At 33.0% G+C, this 27,725-nt stretch overlaps 1 protein-coding gene across 3 annotated transcripts in view; it reads left to right on the top strand.

Moving 5' to 3' along the window:
• LOC140054170 (osteopetrosis-associated transmembrane protein 1-like) overlaps window positions 1-27,725 on the top strand; it is a 95,957-nt gene that overhangs the window by 26,034 nt on the left and 42,198 nt on the right. For all 3 annotated transcript variants that reach the window (XM_072099061.1, XM_072099062.1, XM_072099063.1), the window contains 5 exons: window positions 1,277-1,506; window positions 1,952-2,057; window positions 3,263-3,372; window positions 3,747-3,896; window positions 4,386-4,551. In XM_072099061.1, the coding sequence (XP_071955162.1) occupies window positions 1,277-1,506; window positions 1,952-2,057; window positions 3,263-3,372; window positions 3,747-3,896; window positions 4,386-4,551 (762 nt within the window). The remainder of the gene's footprint in view (window positions 1-1,276; window positions 1,507-1,951; window positions 2,058-3,262; window positions 3,373-3,746; window positions 3,897-4,385; window positions 4,552-27,725) is intronic.

Raw genomic sequence — 27,725 nt, 5'->3', positions numbered from 1 at the left:
TTATTTTGTTCTTACATTTTTGTATAGATATTGCGTTTCATTGTTTCTCAGATTGCAATACAAATTGGGGAAAATTTGTTCACTGAAAAGTTACGATTCTTTCATTTGTTTTGGCCTCCACGATCGTTTGAGGTACAGTAGGAAACATTAAAATATCAATCTCTGCGCAATACGTGTTGGGATTTAGCGTGCCGCTTAAATTATTAAAATCGACTTTACATTTTTACAAATTAAAGACGAAAAGTTATCACGGTAGGACCTTACAGTATTTGTTTTGTTATATTTTTATAGCCAACAACAAATAGAATATCTACTGGGTCGGGTAGCTAGGCCTCCTTTATGTAATAAGCCTGCCTACAGTTAGGCACCTTACCTTGCGAAGAATAATATACAGATAATTACTAATTAATGATTCCTTGGCAATAAAATATTCACTTAAGCCCCTTTCTCACAGAGCTCTGTGCCAGGAATATTGCGGGAATATACCATTACCTACCATACCGGTATGGTTTTCTGTGAGAACGGGTCAACTCATCTTGGCATCATGCCGGCATCGACATGACCTGCTTTAGACCTAGTAATATTCTAGGGATATTCCCCGCAATGCCAGACGGGCATTCTGTGAGAACGTAACGCCGTTATATTCCGGGGTTCCCCGTCGAGGCTTTGACACCTTGCGCGGTCAAGTGTATCACAATCAGAAGCCTACATTAATAATAATATTATTATCAGGTAGGCCTAGGCCGAATAAATAATAATTCGTCGTCTTCGAGCCGAATCACTGGATGTTCAGCACGCCGCGCGTACCAGGTTACTACCGTGAGTATTGACCAATCACAAACGGTCTTTCGTCACATCTATAGAGGGTGAATAACAAATGAGTTCGCTATGTATGCATATAGTTTAAATAATTTAGTTGATTATTTTCTTCAAGCAAGTTACGTGGCGCAGCGGGTAAAACATTGTCTTGTGATGATGTGGACTAATCTTCATGAGTCTCAGTAGGTGACTTTTGTTTATTTATCGCCACACTAAAATTACACAGTCAATATCATCGTACTTAATAAGAATTTACGCGATTTTATATGTTTATGACAGGGACACGATAATCGTACTCAAGGAAATATACGATTTACGATCATCGCAGCAGTAGTCATATGTGATGTTTCAACCAATCACAATATAATATCACAGTTTACAGTTTCAGTTTTGCCAAGTAATGCAAACAGGTTTCAGAATCAGACACATTTTGAATGCATGTATTTTTATATCATAGGTTCCAGCTCACTTGTAAATGTATTAACATATTCAATGTTCAGCAATGACCAGATTGAGGATATAGAAAAAATAGTTTCAGGTGATGCTTGTAAAGAAAAACTTGAAAACTATGCAGTTACTTCATCACAATTTATGGAATGTGCAGTCAAGCATGCTAAACCATTAAACTTTTGTGAAAGATGTGTTTCCAAATATATGCAAGTTTTAAAAGCTTACAACAAAATTAATGTAAGTTTTATATTAATCAATAAATTTAATTTACATTGTCATTGGGGCACTTAAATTAATGAACATATAATAAAACAACTCCAATAAAGAGATAGATAGAGACACATTTTGAGAATACAAAATTTCAATCTATTTGATCATTCTCATGAAACTAATGAGCATTGCACATATTATTTCACTACAGTTACAGTAAAAGTGTCACCAAAAGCATTACATGAAAATATTTAAATTAACCAATAGAGACTTTATGTTTTTAACAAAGACAAGTTTTTTGTTTCTGAGCACGACTCATCTTTTGCCAGATGCAGTATTTACAAATTATAGAATTGACCAAAATGGGTGCTTGGTATGTTCATGGAGAAATAAGTTAACTTATTTCTCCATGGTATGTTTTAGCCATCATTGGGTTAAAGATTTACTTTACCTGAAATTTGTTTTTTTTTAGAATGAAACCAAATGCAGTAGTCATTTACTGAGATCTGATTATTTACAAGTAATAAGTACAACTAATCAATTCCTAAAAGACCTATGGAATACTGGTAATTGCAATAGTAAGTACAGTATTTTACACTGTTTTACTGCAATTATCTCTCTTCTTTTGTATATTGTCGAATTTGTGTGGAAAATAACCAATTATATTTCGTCATCAGTTAGTCATTGTACGAGGCAATAACTGTCATATTTTCAGTAAAATTGTTAAAGATATATTGTCCCCCTAAAGAAATAATTCTTAACTTGTTTGTTGTTGAATATACCATTTGAATGTCACCTAATAGTTATCCACTTTGTCCAAAAATTGGATCCAAAAAAAATTTGTTTACCTAAAAAACTGGAATTTAAAAGCAAAAAATAGTCAAATTGGTAATGGGTTTTTCGTTGAATTTAACCATTATTTTGTCATTTTGTAAGTGAAAACATTAATGTTTTCTGTTTTTTTATTTGAAAGTGATAACTTGATTAAAACTACAAAATCTATTCAAAGTCTGATTTTATTAATATTTTTTTTTTGGGGTGGGTCGGGGGGGGGGGGGACAATAAATCTTTAACTGATCATTCTAGATAAGTATACACTTTATAGATAGATATATATTGTCATTTAGTTTTTTTTAAATGGGTAAAATAATGGAAAATCATAACACTAATTTTCTCGCCGAATGGCGAAGAGTAGCCTGCTGCGAACATTGCTGCTTGTCTTATCTCTTGTACACCTAAATTTCAACATCAAATCAATTTGCAGTCTGCCATTGCCAACAATGTTTCAACTTTAATGTTCTTTTACTGTATTTGTTTTCATATCTACTGTATTCATAAAATGATATACACATTTCTGAACTACATAAATTCAACTTTGTGCTGTAACTCATCCACTGTGATCAACATCAGACAGATAAAGTCATGCAGTGGCCGATCATTTACAGTTTCTGCACCAGAGGTGTAGAACTTGTTACTATCTTTTTTTTTGTGATTCAACATCTGTTGCTATTTTGACCCTTTTATTTTTGTCCGTTTAGTCATTGATTTTCAAGTTTGCCTGTTTCTATAGCTTTACTAGAGTAACTGACCTCATTTCATTAGTTCAAGATTCATTCAAGATAAGTTTATTGTCAAAATAGAATAATTTGAAATGTGTCTTCCGGCAACAATAACAGTAAATATGACATTTAAAAATTAAGTAGCATATGTCAGCATAATGTTAAAAAAGTAATGTGTAGTAAATTTTAGTTGAAAAAATTCATACTGAATTATTATTTTGTAGATTGTTTTGAATTTTCCAATTGTAATGACACATATACGTTGAATAAGCAGACAGCTCAATTCTTCAAACTCTTCAATCAAACAATGGATTGTTTTCAAAATTTTTCAATAGTAAGTATTTTATAATTATGAATTTTATAGTTTGAAATTGCAGTTAATATTAATTCTGAGAAAGGCATGCAACATGTAAAACGTATACATCCCCTGGGCTGAAATTTTCCGGGGAGTGTAATGTCCTTTTACAACCTCAAGGCTCAAGTTTTCTCAAGACATTATTCAAATTTTTGAAAACCATCATCTACACTTGAGCAAGCTCTATTAATAATATAAATTTAGTAACATCTGGGTATACCACTTTGAGACTTTTTGGTAGAAAATATCTAAATAATAACCAGTTTTTATATTTTTCTTCTTTATGGTATTATTGGTTCGAGCAGAAATAATGTATGATTTTGTTTTATAGTTTTACTGTATTTTGTTGATAGGCTGACCTCGCTCCATCAAGTCCTAGTAACAGATCAATATCAGCACTATGCATTGAATGCAAACACTCTTACAAGCAAATGTTTAAAGTGTACAAAAATATCCGATCGGTAATTGGTGAAACTGAAATGTGTGTTGATGTAATGGAAAAGGTAGGCAACTTGTATATTTTATTACAGTAGATATATTTTTATCTTCAGTGGAAAAAAAAACTTATACAGTAGATGCATACAAGATTCAGTTATTGTTCAAAATTTAATTGTTCCACTACGGCCATACTGCGTTGAAACACCGGTTCTCGTCAGATCACCGAAGTTAAGCAACGTTGGGCCCGGTTGCGTTCTGGATGGGAGACCGTCTAGAAATCGTGGCGGGTGCTGTATATACTGGAGAGTGATGGTGTAATAGTAATATCGGACTAGCATGTGATAGGCATGGGTTCGAGGTTATCTGTACCATACTAATTGCATCCTTAGGCAAGATGCTTTAACTCTCATTGCCTAATCTGGTAGGCGCTGCACTGCTGGCTGCCGTGGGTCCGTGGAGGGCCTAATCCGAATTTCCTCACTGAGGACAAATATTAATACAAAATACAAAAAAAAATACAAATACCTATCTTATTTGTTTGTTTAATTTTTCAGATGAACACTACACAGAGAATAATGAGTTCTGACTACCATTGCAATATCCATGATAAGAATACAGAGGTTGTTATGGGAATATCAGTTTTTTTCTGTGTTCTACCGGTTATATTCTACCTTCTTATAAGATGGTATGGTGGCAAGCACAATCAAAAATCATTTTATGGTGAGTTATTAAGAATATGTAAATGATAATGTATATCTGTCTATATAAAATAGTTTTGTTGTATTATTGGCGCATGCTGTAAGTGTTTCATATCAACAAAAACTAAACCACTAAGCATATAAATCATATGCATGTTATATTGTACAGTAAATCAAATAAAAAATTTAATTCTAGTGGAGGGATGCAAAAATGGTTTTGATGATTTGTTTCCAGTATTAAAGAATAGTATACAAATAAGTAATGTTTATTAGTAAAATGGTACAAATAATTTCATAAAGTGAAAGGTATTTTATTTTTTTTTCATTTTTCACCGAATGAAATTATTTGTACCATTGAAGAATATAAAACATTCATTATTTGTTTTATTTTAATGAGAGTCTAGGCCAACCCCTAAACCATTCGAAAAAGCAGCCCTCCAATTTTGGATGAGGAGTTGAACGATTGTAGATGGCGCACACTACAGGTTGATCTAACAAGCCGTTCCGCAACCTATGGGTCGTTACCTTATGTTTGGGTCGCGAGAAAAAAATTGATGGGTCGTGAAATTGTTTCTGATCTGAAACTTTTTATCAATTATACACTGAAATTTCTCAGTTTTGTAGAATACAACACTGATTACATTTTACATCTACAGTTTTTCCCCCTGTTGACGCGCGGCAAGTACCGTAGCGTACACACAATTGGGAATCCCCTTTTAGGATGTGGATTTAATAACCTACCAACTGGTTCTACGACGCTATTTTTCTGTAGTTTGCAAAGGAGTGTGTAACTTGACTGAAAAACTGCGAAGTTTGATGTACCGTCGGTGGCAACTTTTACAATAAACATTAGAATAATAGAATAGAAAGAACAATATAAACAGGTCCATCCCAAATTACACTCATAGCGATGTTGTTCAGGCCCTAGCCAGGGGAAATCTTTATGATTCGGGAGAACCCCTTGACGTTAGCATTGAACGCAAATGTGTTTACCGGCGGGAAAAAGTAGGCTACGATCCGTGAATACGTGCATCTTGTAGGATTGTAGATCCAGGATGAATTGGGCCTAAGATCTTTTCAAAAATATCAAGGGCTTCTGAATACGCTTTATTATAATAAATAAATCATTTTGTTTGACAAATCCAAATGAAACTAGAATTTAATTCGTCACTTTGACGAATTATAGGTGATCATTTTCATCAATTTAATGAAATTAACATTTTTTAAACATGCACGTACGTTAACATACCATCGTAAAAAGTTGATGTACGCCATCCTATGACATGATGCATATACACTTATAGCGCTTAGTTGTGCCTATTATGTGTCATATACAATATGTACAGTATATACTGTATATCTATATACAGTGTAGCATAGGTAAAATTATGGGACCCACATCATGTTCTAATTTTTTGGTATAATGGAATTATCAAAATAAATTCGAAGATGACAATTTCGAAAATAATGAATTGAGCAAATAAATATAAGGATTGGAAGAGAATTTGACACGTATAAGCGCAATGCGTGCTCTTTGAAATTTGTATAACTTCTAAAGAAATTAAAAAACTACGTTTTAACTTCAACTGGCCATATGATAACATCACAACATCCGATAGGCTTAATTTTTATATGAATTCATATCTACATTTCATCAGCTTTCATAATAAGTTATAATCTTCAAGGTCACCTTTAATTCTGAAGAGCTATGAGATATTCAAATATATGGTGTAGCTGAAATTACACGACCTAGTTTATTCAAGTTTTTACGCGTGATGACGTCATCAAAATAAAAATGTTGACAACTCATGAGAAAGATAATTAATTGAGCAAGCACATACTAAAATTTGTGCGAAAATTGGGTTCAAATAACGGAGATGCGCTCTATTGAATGTGATAACCCACACAAAAAGATAAAAATTACTATTTTTTTAATGGAAGTGGCCATTTGATGACGTCTTACCATTTTGTACGTCTAATGTGTATATACATTTATATCTACAACTTATTGGCTTCCATATTAAGTTAAAAAAATTAGGGGTCATCTTCCATTCTGAAGAGTTATATTCATTTTAAAAAGGCCCTACTTTTTACAATTTTTAGCACTTTTGTACAACTAATGTGCGCATTTTGTCATTTATAACGTGCTCGTATAGCGTTATTTTAAGTCGGAACTGACTCAAATTTGGTGAATGTACTAAGGATGGTGAGTAGAATGAGATTTGTAAAAAAAATTCACATTTTTGCGCAGTAATTTTTTGAAACACGCAAATGGCCTAATTCATGCTCTAAATTGATCAAAACTTAATTTTGAGCATTTTAAATTTTTAACGCGTGATTTCACGCGCATGACCCTACGTGCGCGTGCGTTTTTGTTTGCTAATATTTTTACCCTTGACCTGAAGTTTACGTGTAGTGAATTTCATTAATATGTGATAATGATTTATGGAGATATGATTGATAATGTGATTTCGCAAAATGGCGTATAAATGACGTCACGGACGAGTGATGACGCTGGAAAGCTTATTAGGATTAAGTTATATTATTTGAAAGATATTCTGAAATTTCGGTAATCATTGACATTAAACTTTTTGAGATAATTGTTACACAAAATAGTGTACAGAAACAATAAAAAGACTAGACATGTAACTCGTCACTTTGACGAGTTTGGTTATCCGCCGCGCAAGTGGTGCAACATTAACATTAAGGGGATAGGTTGAGGACAAAAGGAAGTGTTCACGTTGGCATTATGACCTGAACTGAAGAATATGATATGTTGTTATTGCTGAATTTTATTATTTAAATTCATATATAGTATACACAGTATAATCTGTATCCATATCACATACAGTGTAGAATAGGTGAAATTACGGGACCCGCTATTTATTGCAATTTTTAACATGTTGACGGTTTTAAAATGAAACGCGAAGGTAGCAATTCCGAAAGGAAATTATCTCAGCAACAACGTATTAGCGTGTAGAAGAAATTTGAATACGTGAAATATTGATGCGCGCTCTTTTAAATGTAATGAATTATGACGCAAAAGATGAAAATACGACCTTTTTTATTTAACTGGCCATATGATGACGTCACAACATCCGATTGGCAATATTTTTACATAATTTCGTATCTACAATCCAATACCTTCCAGAAAAAGTTTTAATCGTGATTATCACATTTTATTCTTACGAGCTATAACAGATTAAAATTTACTGTAAAGATGAAATTGATGCCACAGGTGATTTAAATTTTTAGGCATGATGACGTCAAAAAAATTAAAACATTTTTAACTCATGCGAAAGATAGTTGATTGACCTAGACAATATCAAAATCGGGGTGAAAATGGAAAACGGAAAAGTGGAGATGCGCTCTATTCAATGTGATGAGCTATGACGAAAGATACAAAAATCCTAAATTTTATATTCGCGTGGCCATACGATGACGTCATAATGTCCGGTTAGCCATATTAATACCTGATCCGATATCTACAACTCATCTACTTCTAGAATATGTCATCCACAAAAATTTGACCGTCTAGTTTAGAAATTACGACTGTTTAAAAAAAGGCATATTTTAAACGAATTTTTTAACCTTTTCATAAAAAACGCGCGCAAATTGTCCAATTCGACGTGCTCGTATGACGTATCTTTAAGTGGAAATTGTTAAAAATTTGGTAAAATTACTAGAAAAGGCTGGAAAAACATAAATCACGCGAAAAAAATACGTTTTCAATGCTACGTGCGCACCGCACACGTAAAAATGTGCGCACGCGTGGGAATTTTTTACATGCTTAAAACGACATGAAACGCGTAGAAAGTTGATTATAAATTAATTTTGCGCATTTTGAAATTTTAAATGCGCGTGCGCGCGTAACTTTGTGTAAAACACGCAATTTTTTTTCAACAGAAAGTTAGCGCATGATATAAATTAAACTTTTACAAAGTTTCAAGTTGAAATGTTATTTGGTTGTCGAGCTATGTTAAATAAGACAAAATCGTTAAATCGCGCGTAAGTCACGTTGCGCAATTGTAAACGTCATGAAAAGCTTCGGTCGACGACGTTACGTAAATGTCAATATGTTAAGATAGTTACCAAAATGTTATGTTTGCGAGTTTTAGAGAAAAGCGTTACACAAAAATCATACAGAAAGAAAGAAGAAGAATACTAGACATGAAACTCGTCACTTTGACGAGTTAGTTATCCGCACGACAAACGCCACGTGCACGCCATACGTTGCAATATTGCACACGGAAAAAGATTATGGCATTATGACCTAAACCGAAGACTATGATATGTTGTTATTGCTGAATTCTATTATTTTGATTCATATATAGTATACACAGTGTAATCTGTATACATATCACATACAGTGTAGAATAGGGAAAATTACGGGACCCGCTATTTATTGCAATTTTTAACATGTTGATGGTTTTAAAATGAAATGCGAAAGTAGCAATTTTGGAAGGAAATTATCTCAGCAACAACATATTAACGTGTAGAAGAAATTTGAATAGGTGAAATATTAATGCGCGCTCTTTTAAATGTAATGAACTATGATGCAAAATATGAAAATACGACTTTTTTTATTTAACTGGCCATATGATGACGTCACCACATCCGATTGGCAAAATTTTAACATTATTTTGTATCTACAATCCAATAGCTTCAAGAAAACGTTTTAATCGTGATTATCACATTTTATTCTTACGAGCTATAACAGATTGAAATTTACTGTAAAGATGAAATTAATGCCACACGTAATTTAAATTTTTAGGCATGATGACGTCATAAAAATTAAAATATTTTTAACTCATGCTAAAGATAGTTGATTGACCTAGACAATATCAAAATCGGGGTGAAAATGGAAAACGGATAAGTGGAGATGCGCTCTATTAAATGTGAGGAGTTATGACAAAAGATACAAAAATCCTAAATTTCATATTCGCGTGGCCATACGATGACGTCACAATGTCCGGTTAGCCATATTAATGCATGATCTGATATCTACAACTCATCAACTTCCAGAATATGTAATAAAAATAATTTTTACCGTTTAGTTTAGAAACTACGATTGTTTAAAAAAAGGCTTAATTTTGACGAATTTTTGAAGTTTTTCATCAAAAAAGCGCGAAAATTATCATATTCTACGTGCTCGTATGACGTAATTTGAAGTCGAAATTGTTTAAAAGTTGGTAAAATTACTAGAAAAGACTGGAAAAACATAAATCACTCGAAAAAATGACGTTTTTAACGCTACGTGTGCACCACGCGCGTAAAAATTTGCGCACGTGTGGGAATTTTTGACATGCTCAAAATGACATGAAACGCGTAGAAAGTTGATTAGAAATTGATTTTTCGCATTGTAAAATTTTAAACGCGCGTGCGCGCGTAACTTCGTGTAAAACATGCCATTTTTAGTGCACAAAAAGTTAGCGCACGATATAAATTAGACTTTTGCTAAGTTTCAATTTAAATTGTTATATGGTTTTCGATCTATGTTAAATACGCGAAATTCATAAAAACGCGCGTAAGTCATGTTGCGCAACTCTGACGTCATTCAATTATAGGAAAGCACAACTTCACGTGATTGCCCATATGTTGACAAAGTTATAAAATGTTAAGTTTACACGTTTAGAGATACGCTCTGCACAAAAATGACAGAAAGAAAGAAGAATAATACAGAAAAAAAAAAAAAAAAAAAAGATGATGAAACAGAACAGTTACAAGGAGTTATCCGCCATAGTGCGGATAACTAACTAGACATGTAACTCGTCACTTTGACGAGTTAGTTATCCGCACGACAAAGGCCACGTGCACGTCATACGTTAGAATATTGCACACAGAAAAAGATTTTGGCAATATGACCTGAACTGAAGAATATGATATGTTGTTATTGCTGAATTCTGTTATTTTTTGTCATATATAGTATATACAATATAATCTGTATACATATTACATACAGTGTAGAATAGGTGAAATGACTGGACCCGCCATTTATTCCAATTTTTAACATGGCGACGGTATCAAAATGAAACACTAAGATAGCAATTTCGGAAGGAAATTATCTCGGCAACAACATATTAACGTGTAGAAGAAATTTAAATACGTAAAATATTGATGCGCGCTCTTTTAAATGTGATGAATTATGACGCAAAAGATGAAAATACGACTTTTTTTATTTAACTGGTCATATGATGACGTCACAACATCCGATTGGGAAAATGTTTACATAAATTCGTATCTACAATCCAATAACTTCCAGAAAACGTTTTAATCATGATTATCACGTTTTATTCTGACGAGCTATAACAGATTGAAATTTACTGTAAAGACGAAAATAAGTGACCCACGTTATTTACATTTTTAGACATGATGACGTCATAAAAATTAAAATATTTTTAACTCATACGAAAGATAGTTGATTGACCTAGATAATATAAAAATCGGGGTAAAAATGGAAAACAGATAATTGGAGATGCGCTCTATTAAATGTCATGCGCTATGATGAAAGATACAAAAACCCTATATTTTATATTCGCATGGCCATACGGTGACGTCACAATGTTCGGTTAGCCATATTAATGCATGATCCAAAATCTACAACTCATCAACTTTCAGAATATGCAAAAAAAATTACTTTCACCGTTTAGTTTAGGAACTACGACTGTTTAAAAAAGGGCATAATTTTGACAAATTTTGACAATTTTTTGAACTTTTTCATCAAAAATGCACGTAAATTATCCAATTCAACGTGCCCGTATGACGTAATTTTAAGTCGAAATTGTTCAAAAGTTGGTAAAATTACTAGAAAAGGCTGGAAAAACATAAATCGCGCGAAAAAAAATTGTTTTCAACGCTACGTGCGTACCGCGCGCGTAAAAATTTGAGCGCACGTGGGAATTTTTTACATGCTCTAAATGACATGAAACGCGTAGAAAGTTGATTAGATATTGATTTTTCGCATTTTGAAATTTTAAACGCGCGTGCACGCGTAACTTCGTGTGAAACATGCCAATTTTTTTTCACATTCAGTTAGCGCAAGATATCAATTAAACTTTTGTTAAGTTTCAATTTAAATTGCTATATGGTTTTCAATCTATGTTAAATAGGCGAAATTCGTAAAAATGCGCGTAAGTCATGTTGCGCAACTCTGACGTCATTCAAAAATAGGAGGTGCACAACTTCACCTGAATGATCTCATGCTGACAAAGTTATAACATGTTATGTTTGCACGTTTTTGAGATACGCGAGACACAAAAATAGAGGAGAAAGAAAGAAAAAAAAAAAAACTAGACATGTAACTCGTCACTTTGACGAGTTAGTTATCCGCACGACAAACGCCACGTGCACGTCATACGTTAGAATATTGCACACAGAAAAAATTATGGCATTATGACCTGATCTGAAGAATATGATATGTTGTTAGTGCTGAATTCTGTCAATTTTGTGTTATATAGTATATACATGCAAACAGTATAATCTGTATACATGTTACATACAGTGTAGAATAGGTGAAATTACGGGACCCGCCATTTATTCAAATTTGTAACATGGCGACGGTATCAAGATGAAACACTAAGATAGCAATTTCGGAAGCAAATTATCTCAGCAACAACATATTAACGTGTAGAAGAAATTTGAATACGTTTAATATTGATGCGCGCTCTTTAAATATAATGAACTATGATGCAAAAGATGAAAATACGACTTTTTTTATTTAACTTGCAATATGATGACGTCACAGCATCTGATTGGCAAAATGTTCACATGATTTCATATCTACAATCCAAGAGCTTCCAGAAAATGTTTTAATCGTGATTATCACATTTTATTTTGACGGGCTATTACAGATTAAAATTTACTGTAAAGATGAAATTAATGACCCACGTAATTAAAATTTTTAGGCATGATGACGTCATAAAAATTAAAATATTTTTATCTCATGCGAAAGATAGTTGATTGACCTAGACATATTAAAATCTCGGAGAAAAAGAAATACGTATAAGCGTGATGCGCTCCATTGAATGTGATGAGCAATAACGAAAGACAAAAAAATCCTATATTTTACATTCGTGTGGCCATATGATGACGTCACAACATCCGTGAGGTAAAAATTCTGCATGAATTCATATCTACAACATATCTGCTTACATATTAAGTTAAAAAAATTAGGGGTAATCGTTGATCCTGAGAAGCTATAAAACATTCAAAATAAGCATAATTTTGACAACATTTTGTAACTTTTTCAACTAAAACGCGCGCAAATGGGCTAAATCAACGTGTTCGTATGACTTAATTTTAATTTGAAATGATGTCAATCTTTTTGAAAATGACTAGGAAAGGCTGGAAAATCACAATTCAAGAGAAAAAAACATGATTTTCATGCTCTATGCGCACCGTGCGCGTAATATTTTTCGCGCGCGCGGTAATTTTGTACATGCTTAAAATGACATGAAACGCGTAGAAAGTTGATTAGAAATTATTTTTGCGCATTTTGAAATTTTAAATGCGCGTGCGCGCGTAACTTTGTGTAAAACACGCAATTTTTTTCAAACAGAAAGTTAGCGCATGATATAAATTAAACTTTCACAAAGTGTCAATTAAAAATCACTTTTATTTTTTAATCTATGATCAATCATAAAAAATCATAAAATCGCGCGTAAGTCACGTTGCGCAACTCTGACGTAATTCAAAAATAGGAGGTGCACAACTTCACGTAAATGCCCACATGTTGTCAAAGTTATAAAATGTTATGTTTACACATTTTAGAGAAACGCTCTACACAAAAATAGCGAGAAAGAAAGTAGAATAATACAGAAAAAAATATTGATCCCATACAATAACAAGGAGTTATCCGCCAAGTGCGGATAACTAAAAAGTAACAGGACAGTTGCAAGGAGTTATCCGCTGAGTGCGGATAACTAACTAGACATGTAACTCGTCACTTTGACGAGTTTGGTTATCCGCCGCGCAAGTGGTGCAACATTAACATTAAGGGGATAGGTTGAGGACAAAAGGAAGTGTTCACGTTGGCATTATGACCTGAACTGAAGAATATGATATGTTGTTATTGCTGAATTTTATTATTTAAATTCATATATAGTATACACAGTATAATCTGTATCCATATCACATACAGTGTAGAATAGGTGAAATTACGGGACCCGCTATTTATTGCAATTTTTAACATGTTGACGGTTTTAAAATGAAACGCGAAGGTAGCAATTCCGAAAGGAAATTATCTCAGCAACAACGTATTAGCGTTTAGAAGAAATTTGAATACGTGAAATATTGATGCGCGCTCTTTTAAATGTAATGAATTATGACGCAAAAGATGAAAATACGACCTTTTTTATTTAACTGGCCATATGATGACGTCACAACATCCGATGGGCAACATTTTTACATAATTTCGTATCTACAATCCAATAGCTTCCAGAAAAAGTTTTAATCGTGATTATCACATTTTATTCTTACGAGCTATAACAGAATAAAATTTACGGTAAAGATGAAATTGATGCCACACGTGATTTAAATTTTTAGGCATGATGACGTCAAAAAAATTAAAATATTTTTAACTCATGCGAAAGATAGTTGATTGACCTACACAATATCAAAATCGGGGTGAAAATGGAAAACGGATAAATGGAGATGCGCTCTATTCAATGTGATGAGCTATGACGAAAGATACAAAAATCCTAAATTTTATATTCGCGTGACCATACGATGACGTCACAATGTCCGGTTAGCCATATTAATACCTGATCCGATCTCTACAACTCATCTACTTCTAGAATATGTCATCCACAAAAATTTGACCGTCTAGTTTAGAAATTACGACTGTTTAAAAAAAGGCATATTTTAAACGAATTTTTTAACCTTTTCATAAAAAACGCGCGCAAATTGTCCAATTCGACGTGCTCGTATGACGTATCTTTAAGTCGAAATTGTTTAAAATTTGGTAAAATTACTAGAAAAGGCTGGAAAAACATAAATCACGCGAAAAAAAATACGTTTTCAATGCTACGTGCGCACCGCACACGTAAAAATTTGCGCACGCGTGGGAATTTTTGACATGCTTAACACGACTTGAAACGCGAAGAAAGTTGATTATAAATTAATTTTGCGCATTTTGAAATTTTAAATGCGCGTGCGCGCGTAACTTTGTGTAAAACACGCAATTTTTTTTCAACAGAAAGTTAGCGCATGATATAAATTAAACTTTTGCAAAGTTTCACTTTAAAATGTTATTTGGTTTTCGACATATGTTAAATACAAGAAAATCGTTAAATCGCGCGTACGTCACGTTGCGCAATTGTAAACATCATGAAAAGCTTCGCTTGACGACGTTACATAAATGTCAAAATGTTAACATAGTTAACAAAATGTTATGTTTGCAAGTTTTAGAGAAAAGCGTTACACAAAAATCATACAGAAAGAAAGAAGATTAAGAAAAAGATGTTGATGATGATGATTTCGTACAATCACAAGAGGTTATCCTGCAACTTCGTTGCGGATAACCAAAAAAGTTGATGATGATGATGATGATGATGATTTCGTACAATCACAAGAGGTTATCCTGCAACTTCGTTGCGGATAACCAAAAACTAATAACTAGACATGTAACTCGTCACTTTGACGAGTTTGGTTATCCGCCGCGCAAGTGGTGCAACATTAACATTAAGGGGATAGGTTGAGGACAAAAGGAAGTGTTCACGTTGGCATTATGACCTGAACTGAAGAATATGATATGTTGTTATTGCTGAATTTTATTATTTAAATTCATATATAGTATACACAGTATAATCTGTATCCATATCACATACAGTGTAGAATAGGTGAAATTACGGGACCCGCTATTTATTGCAATTTTTAACATGTTGACGGTTTTAAAATGAAACGCGAAGGTAGTAATTCCGAAAGCAAATTATCTCAGCAACAACGTATTAACGTGTAGAAGAAATTTGAATACGTGAAATATTGATGCGCGCTCTTTTAAATGTAATGAATTATAACGCAAAAAATGAAAATACGACCTTTTTTATTTAACTGGCCATATGATGACGTCACAACATCCGATTGGCAACATTTTTACATAATTTCGTATCTACAATCCAATAGCTTCCAGAAAAAGTTTTAATCGTGATTATCACATTTTATTCTTACGAGCTATAACAGATTAAAATTTACTGTAAAGATGAAATTACTGCCACACGTGATTTTAATTTTTAGGCATGATGACGTCAAAAAAATTAAAATATTTTTAACTCATGCGAAAGATAGTTGATTGACCTAGACAATGTCAAAATCGGGGTGAAAACGGATAAGTGGAGATGCGCTCTATTCAATGTGATGAGCTATGACGAAAGATACAAAAATCCTAAATTTTATATTCGCGTGGCCATACGATGACGTCACAATGTCCGGTTAGCCATATTAATACCTGATCCCATATCTACAACTCATCTACTTCCAGAATATCCCATCCACAAAAAGTTGACCGTCCAGTTTAGAAATTACGACTGTTTAAAAAAAGGCATATTTTAAACGAATTTTTTAACCTTTTCATAAAAAACGCGCGCAAATTGTCCAATTCGACGTGCTCGTATGACGTATCTTTAAATCGAAATTGTTTAAAATTTGGTAAAATGACTAGAAAAGGCTGGAAAAACATAAATCACGCGAAAAAAATTCGTTTTCCATGCTACGTGCGCACCGCACACGTAAAAATGTGCGCACGCGTGGGAATTTTTGACATGCTTAAAACGACATGAAACGCGTAGAAAGTTGATTATAAATTAATTTTGCGCATTTTGAAATTTTAAATGCGCGTGCGCGCGTAACTTTTTGTAAAACACGCAATTTTTTTTCAACAGAAAGTTAGCACATGATATAAATTAAACTTTTGCAAAGTTTCACTTTAAAATGTTATTTGGTTTTTGACATATGTTAAATACGAGAAAATCGTTAAATCGCGCGTACGTCACGTTGCGCAATTGTAAACATCATGAAAAGCTTCGCTTGACGACGTTACATAAATGTCAAAATGTTAACATAGTTAACAAAATGTTATGTTTGCAAGTTTTAGAGAAAAGCGTTACACAAAAATCATACAGAAAGAAAGAAGACTAGACATGAAACTCGTCACTTTGACGAGTTAGTTATCCGCTCGACAAACGCCACGTGCACGTCATACGTTAGAATATTGCACACAGAAAACTATTAAGGCATTATGACCTGAACTGAAGAATATGATATGTTGTTATTTCTGAATTCTGTTATTTTGTGTCATATACATAGTATACACAGTACAATCTGTATACATATCACAAACAGTGTAAAATAGGTGAAATTACGGGACCCGTATTTTATTGTCATTTTTAACATCTTGACGGTTTCAAAATGAAATGCAAAAGTAGAAATTTCAGAATGAAATTATCTCAGCAACAACATATTAACGTGTAGAAGAAATTTGAATACGTGAAATATTGATGCGCGCTCTTTTAAATGTAATGAAATATAACGCAAAAAATGAAAATACGACTTTTTGTATTTAACTGGCCATATGATGACGTCACAACATTCGATTGGCACAATTTTCACATGATTTTGTATCTACAATACAATAGCTTCCTGAAAACGTTTTAATCGTGATTATCACATTTTATTCTTACGAGCTATAACAGATTAAAATTTACTGTAAAGATGAAATTAATGACCAACGTAATTTAAATTTTTAGGCATGATGACGTTGAAAAAATTAAAATATTTTTAATTCATGCAAAAGATAGTTGATTGACCTAGAACATATTAAAATCGGGGTGAAAATGGACAACGAATAAGTGGAGATGCGCTCTATTAAATGTGATGAGCTATGACGAAAGAGACAAAAATCCTATATTTTATATTCGCGTGGCCATACGATGACGTCACAATGTCCGGTTAGCCATATTAATGCATGATCCGATACCTACATCTCATCTACTTCCAGAATATGTCATCCACAAAAAGTTGACCGTCTAGTTTAGAAATTACGACTGTTTAAAAAAAGGCATATTTTAAACGAATTTTTTAACCTTTTCATAAAAAACGCGCGCAAATTGTCCAATTCGACGTGCTCGTATGATGTATCTTTAAGTCGAAATTGTTTAAAATTTGGTAAAATTACTAGAAAAGGCTGGAAAAACATAAATCACGCGAAAAAAATACGTTTTCAATGCTACGTGCGCACCGCACACGTAAAAATGTGCGCACGCGTGGGAATTTTTGACATGCTTAAAACGACATGAAACGCGTAGAAAGTTGATTATAAATTAATTTTGCGCATTTTGAAATTTTAAATGCGCGTGCGCGCGTAACTTTGTGTAAAACACGCAATTTTTTTCAACAGAAAGTTAGCGCATGATATAAATTAAACTTTTGCAAAGTTTCACTTTAAAATGTTATTTGGTTTTCGACATATGTTAAATACGAGAAAATCGTTAAATCGCGCGTACGTCACGTTGCGCAATTGTAAACATCATGAAAAGCTTCGCTTGACGACGTTACATAAATGTCAAAATGTTAACATAGTTAACAAAATGTTATGTTTGCAAGTTTTAGAGAAAAGCGTTACACAAAAATCATACAGAAAGAAAGAAGATTAAGACTAGACATGTAACTCGTCACTTTGACGAGTTAGTTATCCGCACGACAAACGCCACGGGCACGTCATACGTTAGAATATTGCACACAGAAAAAAATTATGGCATTATGACCTGAACTGAAGAATATGATATGTTGGTGCTAAATTCTGTCAATTTTGTGTCATATAGTATAATATATAGTATAATATGTATAAATAATTACATACAGTGTAGAATAAGTGAAATTTTGGGACGTGTCATTTATTGCAATTTTTAAAATGTTGACCATTTTAAAATGTAACGCGAAGGTAGCAATTTCGGAAGGATATTATCTCAACAACAACATATTAACGTGTAGAAGAAATTTGAATACGTGAAATATTGATGCGCGGTCTTTTAAATGTAATGAATTATGACGCAAAGATCAAAATACGACATTTTTTATTTAACTGGCCATATGATGACGTCACAACATCCGATTGGCAACATTTTCACGTGATTTCGTATCTACAATCCAATAGCTTCCAGAAAACGTTTTAATCGTAATTATCACATTTTATTCTTACGAGCTATAACAGATTAAAATTTACTGTAAAGATGAAATTAATGCCTGGCCACACGTAATTAAAAGTTTTAGGCATGATGACGTCATAAAAATACATTTTTTTTTAACTCGTGCCAAAGATAGTTGATTGTCCTAGACAATATCAAAATCGAAGTGAAAATGGAAAACGGATAAGTGGAGATGCGCTCTATTAAATGTGATGAGCTATGACGAAAGATACAAAAATCCTAAATTTTATATTCGCGTTGCCATACGATGACGTCACAATATCCGGTTAGTCATATTAATACATGATCCGATATCTACAACTCATTAAATTCCAGAATATGTCATCCACAAAAAGTTGATCGTGTAGTTTAGAAATTCCGACTGTTTAAAAAAAGGCATAATTTTTACGATTTTTTTAACTTTTTGATCAAAAACGCGCACAAATTGTACAATTCAACGTGCTCGTATGACGTAATTTGAAGTCGAAATTGTTTAAAAGTTGGTAAAATTACTAGAAAAGGCTGAACAAACATAAATCACGCGAAAAAAATATGTTTTTAACTCTACGTGCGTACCGCGCGCGTACAAATTTGCGCGGGCCTGGGAATTTTTGACATGTTTAAAATTACATGAAACGCGTAGAAAGTTGATTAGAAATTAATTTTGCGCATTTTGAAATTTTAAACGCGCGTGCGCGCGTAACTTTGTGTAAAGCATGCAATTTTTTTTGCACAAAAACTTAGCGCAAGATATAAATTAAACTTTTGATAAGTTTCAAATTAAAATGTTATATGGTTTTCGATCTATGTCAAATACGCGAAATTCATAAAATCGCGCGTAAGTCACGTTGCGTAATTCTGACTTCATTAAAAAATAGGAGGTGCACAAGTTCACGTAAATGCCCACATGTTGACAAAGTTATAAAATGTTATGTTTACACGTTTTTGAGATACGCGACCCACAAAAATGACAGAAAGAAAGAAGAACTAGACATGTAACTCGTCACTTTGACGAGTTTGGTTATCCGCCGCGCAAGTGGTGCAACATTAACATTAAGGGGATAGGTTGAGGACAAAAGGAAGTGGTCACGTTGGCATTATGACCTGAACTGAAGAATATGATATGTTGTTATTGCTGAATTTTATCTATATATAAATTCATATATAGTATACACAGTATAATCTGTATCCATATCACATACAGTGTAGAATAGGTGAAATTACGGGACCCGCTAATTATTGCAATTTTTAACATGTTGACAGTTTTAAAATGAAACGCGAAGGTAGCAATTCCGAAAGGAAATTATTTCAGCAACAACGTATTAGCGTGTAGAAGAAATTTGAATACGTGAAATATTGATGCGCGCTCTTTTAAATGTAATGAATTATGACGCAAAAGATGAAAATACGACCTTTTTTATTAAACTGGCCATATGACGACGTCACAACATCCGATTGGCAACATTTTTACATAATTTCGTATCTACAATCCAATAGCTTCCAGAAAAAGTTTTAATCGTGATTATCACATTTTATTCTTACGAGCTATAACAGATTAAAATCTACTGTAAAGATGGAATTAATGCTACACGTAATTTAAATTTTTTGGTATGATGACGTCATAAAAATTAAAATATTTTTAACTCATGCGAAAGATAGTTGATTGACCTAGACAATATCAAAATCGGGGTGAAAATGGAAAACGGATAAGCGTGATGCGGTCCATTGAATGTGATGAGCAATAACGAAAGAGACAAAAATCCTATTTTTTACATTCGTGTGGCCATACGATGACGTCATAACATCCGAGAGGTAAAAATTGTGCATGAATTTATATCTACAATTTATCTTCTTGCATAATAAGTTTTAAAAAATTGAGGTCACCTTTGATCCTGAAGAGCTATAATAGATTCAAAATAGGCATTATTTTGACAATATTTTATAACTTTTTCAACTAAAACGTCTCAATCAACGTGTTCATATGACGTCATTTTAATTTGAAATGATGTCAATCTTTTTAAAAATTACTAAGAAAGGCTGTAAAATCATAATTCAAGTGAAAAACACATGGTTTTCATGCTCCGTGCGCACCTTACGCGTAAATTTTTTCGCGCGCGTGGGAATTTTTGACATGCTCAAAATATCCTGATCAGCGTAGAAAGTTGATTAGAAATTAATTTTGCGCATTTTGAAATTTTAAATGCGCATTCGCGCGTAAGTTCTTGTAAAACATGCCATTTTTAATCCATAGAAAGTTTTCCCTTGATATGACTTAAATTTTCACTAAGTGTCAAAACAAAATGACTTTTGGTTTTTAGTCTATGATCAATCATAAAAAATCATAAAATCGTGCGTAAGTCACGTTGCGCAACTCTGACGTCATTCAAAAATAGGAGGTGCACAACTTCACGTAAATGCCCATATGTTGACAAAGTTATGAAATGTTATGTTTACAAGTTTTTGAGATACGCGAGACACAAAAATGGAGGAGAAAGAAATAAGAAAAAACTAGATTTGAACTCGTCACTTTGACGAGTTAGTTATCCGCACGACAAACGACACGCGCACGTCATACGTTGGAATTTTGCACACGGAAAAAGATTATGGCATTATGACCTGAATTTACGAATATCATATGCTGTTAGTGCTGAATTCTGTCAATTTTGTGTCATATAGTATATACAGTGCAAACGGTATAATCTGTATACATGTTACATACAGTGTAGAATAGGTGAAATTACGGGACCCCACGTTTATTCTTATTTTTAACATGGCTACGGTATAAAAATGAAACACTAAGATAGCAATTTCGGAAGGACATTATCTCAGCAACCACATATTAACGTGTACAAGAAATTTGAGTACGTAAAATATAGATGCGCGCCCTTTTAAATGTGATGAACTATTACGCAAAATATGAAAATACGACTTTTTTTTATTCAACTGGCCATATGATGACGTCACAACATCCGATTGGAAAAATGTTTACATGAATTCGTATCTACAATCCAATAGCTTCCAGAAAACGTTTTAATCATGATTATCACGTTCTATTCTGACGAACTATAACAGATTGAAATTTACTGTAAAGATGAAAATAAATGACCCACGTTATTTTCATTTTTAGACATGATGACGTCATAAAAATTTAAATATGTTTAACTTAAGTGAAAGATAGTTGATTGACCTAGATAATATAAAAATCGGGGTAAAAATGGAAAACAGATAAGTGGAGATGCGCTCTATTAAATGTAATGAGCTATGATGAAAGATACAAACATCCTGTATTTTATATTCGCGTGGCCCCACGATGACATCACAATGTCCGGTTAGCCATATTAATGCATGATCCAATATCTACAATTCATCAATTTCCAGAATATGTAATAAAAACAACTTTCACCGTTTAGTTTAGGAACTACGACTGTTTAAAAAAAGGCATAATTTTGAAGAATTTTTGAACTTTTTCATCAAAAACGTGGGCAAATTATTAAATTCTACGTGCTCGTATGACATGATTTTAAGTCGAAATTGTTTAAAAATTGGTAAAATTACTAGAAAAGGCTGGAAAAACATAAATCATGAGAAAAAATATTTTTTTTGCGCTACGTGCGCGCGCGCGCGTAAAAAAATTGCTCGCGCCTGGGAATTTTTTAAATGCTTAAAATGACATGAAACGCATAGAAAGTTGATTAGAAATTGATTTTTCGCATTTTTAAATTTTAAATGCGCGTGCGCGCGTAACTTTCTGTGAAACATGCCATTTTTTTTCTACATACAGTTAGCGCAAGATAAAAATTAAACTTTTGCTAAGTTTCAATTTAAATTGTTATATGGTTTTTGATCTATGTTAAAAACGCGAAATTCATAAAAACGCACGTAAGTCACGTTGCGCAACTCTGACGTCATTCAAAAATAGGAGGTGCACAACTTCACGTGAATGCCCATATGTCGACAAAGTTATGAAATGTTATGTTAACACGTTTTAGAGATACGCTCTGCACAAAAAGTGAGAGAGAAAGACCGAAGAATAATGTGAAAAAAAAGAACCAGGACAGTTACAAGGAGTTATCCGCTGAATGCGGATAACTAACTAGACATGTAACTCGTCACTTTGACGAGTTAGTTATCCGCACGACAAACGCCACGTGCACGTCATACGTTAGAATATTGCACACAGAAAAAATTATGGCATTATGACCTGATCTGAAGAATATGATATGTTGTTAGTGCTGAATTCTGTCAATTTTGTGTCATATAGTATATACATGCAAACAGTATAATCTGTATACATGTTACATACAGTGTAGAATAGGTGAAATTACGGGACCCGCCATTTATTCAAATTTGTAACATGGCGACGGTATCAAGATGAAACACTAAGATAGCAATTTCGGAAGCAAATTATCTCAGCAACAACATATTAACGTGTAGAAGAAATTTGAATACGTTTAATATTGATGCGCGCTCTTTTAAATATAATGAACTATGATGCAAAAGATGAAAATACGACTTTTTTTATTTAACTGGCAATATGATGACGTCACAGCATCTGATTGGCAAAATGTTCACATGATTTCATATCTACAATCCAAGAGCTTCCAGAAAATGTTTGAATCGTGATTATCACATTTTATTTTGACGGGCTATTACAGATTAAAATTTACTGTAAAGATGAAATTAATGACCCACGTAATTAAATTTTTAGGCATGATGACGTCATACAAATTTAAATTTTTTTATCTCATGCGAAAGATAGTTGATTGACCTAGACAATATTAAAATCTCGGAGAAAAAGAAATACGTATAAGCGTGATGCGCTCCATTGAATGTGATGAGCAATAACGAAAGACAAAAAAAATCCTATATTTTACATTCGTGTGGCCATATGATGACGTCACAACATCCGTGAGGTAAAAATTCTGCATGAATTCATATCTACAACATATCTGCTTATATATTAAGTTAAAAAAATTAGGGGTAATCGTTGATCCTGAGAAGCTATAAAACATTCAAAATAGGCATAATTTTGACAACATTTTGTAACTTTTTCAACTAAAACGCGCGCAAATGGGCTAAATCAACGTGTTCGTATGACGTAATTTTAATTTGAAATGATGTCAATCTTTTTGAAAATGACTAGGAAAGGCTGGAAAATCACAATTCAAGAGAAAAAAACATGATTTTCATGCTCTATGCACACCGTGCGCGTAATATTTTTCGCGCGCGCGGTAATTTTGTACATGCTTAAAATGACATGAAACGCGTAGAAAGTTGATTAGAAATTATTTTTGCGCATTTTGAAATTTTAAATGCGCGTGCGCGCGTAACTTTGTGTAAAACACAGAAAGTTAGCGCATGATATAAATTAAACTTTCACAAAGTGTCAATTAAAAATCACTTTTAGTTTTTAATCTATGATCAATCATAAAAAATCATAAAATCGCGCATAAGTCACGTTGCGCAACTCTGACGTAATTCAAAAATAGGAGGTGCACAACTTCACGTAAATGCCCACATGTTGTCAAAGTTATAAAATGTTATGTTTACACATTTTAGAGAAACGCTCTACACAAAAATAGCGAGAAAGAAAGAAGAACTAGACATGTAACTCGTCACTTTGACGAGTTAGTTATCCGCACGACAAACGCCACGGGCACGTCATACGTTAGAATATTGCACACAGAAAAAAATTATGGCATTATGACCTGAACTGAAGAATATGATATGTTGGTGCTAAATTCTGTCAATTTTGTGTCATATAGTATAATATATAGTATAATATGTATAAATATTACATACAGTGTAGAATAAGTGAAATTTTGGGACCTGTCATTTATTGCAATTTTTAACATGTTGACCATTTTAAAATGTAACGCGAAGGTAGCAATTTCGGAAGGATATTATCTCAACAACAAAATATTAACGTGTAGAAGAAATTTGAATACGTGAAATATTGATGCGCGGTCTTTTAAATGTAATGAATTATGACGCAAAGATCAAAATACGACATTTTTTATTTAACTGGCCATATGATGACGTCACAACATCCGATTGGCAACATTTTCACGTGATTTTGTATCTACAATCCAATAGCTTCCAGAAAACGTTTTAATCGTAATTATCACATTTTATTCTTACGAGCTATAACAGATTAAAATTTACTGTAAAGATGAAATTAATGCCACTAGTAATTAAAAGTTTTAGGCATGATGACGTCATAAAAATACATTTTTTTTAAACTCGTGCCAAAGATAGTTGACTGTCCTAGACAATATCAAAATCGAAGTGAAAATGGAAAACGGATAAGTGGAGATGCGCTCTATTAAATGTGATGAGCTATGACGAAAGATACAAAAATCCTAAATTTTATATTCGCGTGGCCATACGATGACGTCACAATATCCGGTTAGTCATATTAATACATGATCCGATATCTACAACTCATCAAATTCCAGAATATGTCATCCACAAAAAGTTGATCGTGTAGTTTAGAAATTACGACTGTTTAAAAAAAGGCATAATTTTTACGATTTTTTGAACTTTTTGATCAAAAACGCGCACAAATTGTACAATTCAACGTGCTCGTATGACGTAATTTGAAGTCGAAATTGTTTAAAAGTTGGTAAAATTACTAGAAAAGGCTGAAAAAACATAAATCACGCGAAAAAAATATGTTTTTAACGCTACGTGCGTACCGCGCGCGTACAAATTTGCGCGCGCCTGGGAATTTTTGACATGTTTAAAATGACATGAAACGCGTAGAAAGTTGATTAGAAATTAATTTTGCGCATTTTGAAATTTTAAACGCGCGTGCGCGCGTCACTTCGTGTAAAGCATGCAATTTTTTTTGCACAAAAACTTAGCGCAAGATATAAATTTAACTTTTGATAAGTTTCAAATTAAAATGTTATATGGTTTTCAATCTATGTCAAATACGCGAAATTCATAAAATCGCGCGTAAGTCACGTTGCGTAATTCTGACTTCATTCAAAAATAGGAGGTGCACAAGTTCACGTAAATGCCCACATGTTGACAAAGTTATAAAATGTTATGTTTACACATTTTTGAGATACGCGACCCACAAAAATGACAGAAAGAAAGAAGAACTAGACATGTAACTCGTCACTTTGACGAGTTAGTTATCCGCACGACAAAGGCCACGTAGACGTCATACGTTAGAATATTGCACACAGAAAAAGATTATGGCAATATGACCTGAACTGAAGAATATGATATGTTGTTATTGCTGAATTCTGTTATTTTGTGTCATATTATATATACAATATAATCTGTATACATATTACATACAGTGTAGAATAGGTGAAATGACTGGACCCGCCATTTATTCAAATTTTTAACATAGCGACGGTATCAAAATGAAACACTAAGATAGCAATTTCGGAAGGAAATTATCTCGGCAATAACATATTAATGTGTAGAAGAAATTTAAATACGTAAAATATTGATGCGCGCTCTTTTAAATGTGATGAATTATGACGCAAAAGATGAAAATACGACTTTTTTTATTTAACTGGTCGTATGATGACGTCACAACATCCGATTGGCAAAATGTTTACATAAATTCGTATCTACAATCCAATAGCTTCCAGAAAACGTTTTAATCATGATTATCACGTTTTATTCTGACGAGCTATAACAGATTGAAATTTACTGTAAAGACGAAAATAAGTGACCCACGTTATTTACATTTTTAGACATGATGACGTCATAAAAATTAAAATATTTTTAACTCATACGAAAGATAGTTGATTGACCTAGATAATATAAAAATCGGGGTAAAAATGGAAAACAGATAATTGGAGATGCGCTCTATTAAATGTCATGCGCTATGATGAAAGATACAAAAATCCTATATTTTATATTCGCATGGCCATACGGTGATGTCACAATGTTCGGTTAGCCATATTAATGCATGATCCAAAATCTACAACTCATCAACTTTCAGAATATGCAAAAAAAATTACTTTCACCGTTTAGTTTAGGAACTACGACTGTTTAAAAAAGGGCATAATTTTGACAAATTTTGACGATTTTTTGAACTTTTTCATAAAAAATGCACGTAAATTATCCAATTCAACGTGCCCGTATGACGTAATTTTAAGTCGAAATTGTTCAAAAGTTGGTCAAATTACTAGAAAAGGCTGGAAAAACATAAATCACGCGAAAAAAAATTGTTTTCAACGCTACGTGCGTACCGCGCGCGTAAAAATTTGAGCGCACGTGGGAATTTTTTACATGCTCTAAATGACATGAAACGCGTAGAAAGTTGATTAGATATTGATTTTTCGCATTTTGAAATTTTAAACGCGCGTGCACGCGTAACTTCGTGTGAAACATGCCAATTTTTTTTCACATTCAGTTAGCGCAAGATATCAATTAAACTTTTGTTAAGTTTCAATTTAAATTGCTATATGGTTTTCAATCTATGTTAAATAGGCGAAATTCGTAAAAATGCGCGTAAGTCATGTTGCGCAACTCTGACGTCATTCAAAAATAGGAGGTGCACAACTTCACCTGAATGATCTCATGCTGACAAAGTTATAACATGTTATGTTTACACGTTTTTGAGATACGCGAGACACAAAAATAGAGGAGAAAGAAAGAAAAACTAGACATGAAACTCGTCACTTTGACGAGTTAGTTATCCGCACGACAAACGCCACGTGCACGTCATACATTGGAATATTGCACACCGAAAAAGATTATGTTATTATGACCTGAACTGAATTAAGAATATGATATGTTGTTAGTGCTGAATGCTGTATATTTTCTGTCATATAGTATACACAGTATAATCTGTATACATGTCACAAACAGTGTAAAATAGGTGAAATTACGGGACCCGTATTTTATTTTAATTTTCAAAAGGAAACGCGAAGGTACAGTAGTAATTTCGGAAGAAAATTATCTCAGCAACAACATATTAACGTTTAGAAGAAATTTGAATACGTGAAATATTAATGCGCGCTTTTTTAAATGTGATGAACTATGACGC

Source organism: Antedon mediterranea, chromosome 7, assembly GCF_964355755.1.
Source record: "Antedon mediterranea chromosome 7, ecAntMedi1.1, whole genome shotgun sequence".
Classification (NCBI taxonomy): Eukaryota; Metazoa; Echinodermata; class Crinoidea; order Comatulida; family Antedonidae; genus Antedon; species Antedon mediterranea.
This window is presented reverse-complemented; position numbering and strand designations above follow the sequence as displayed.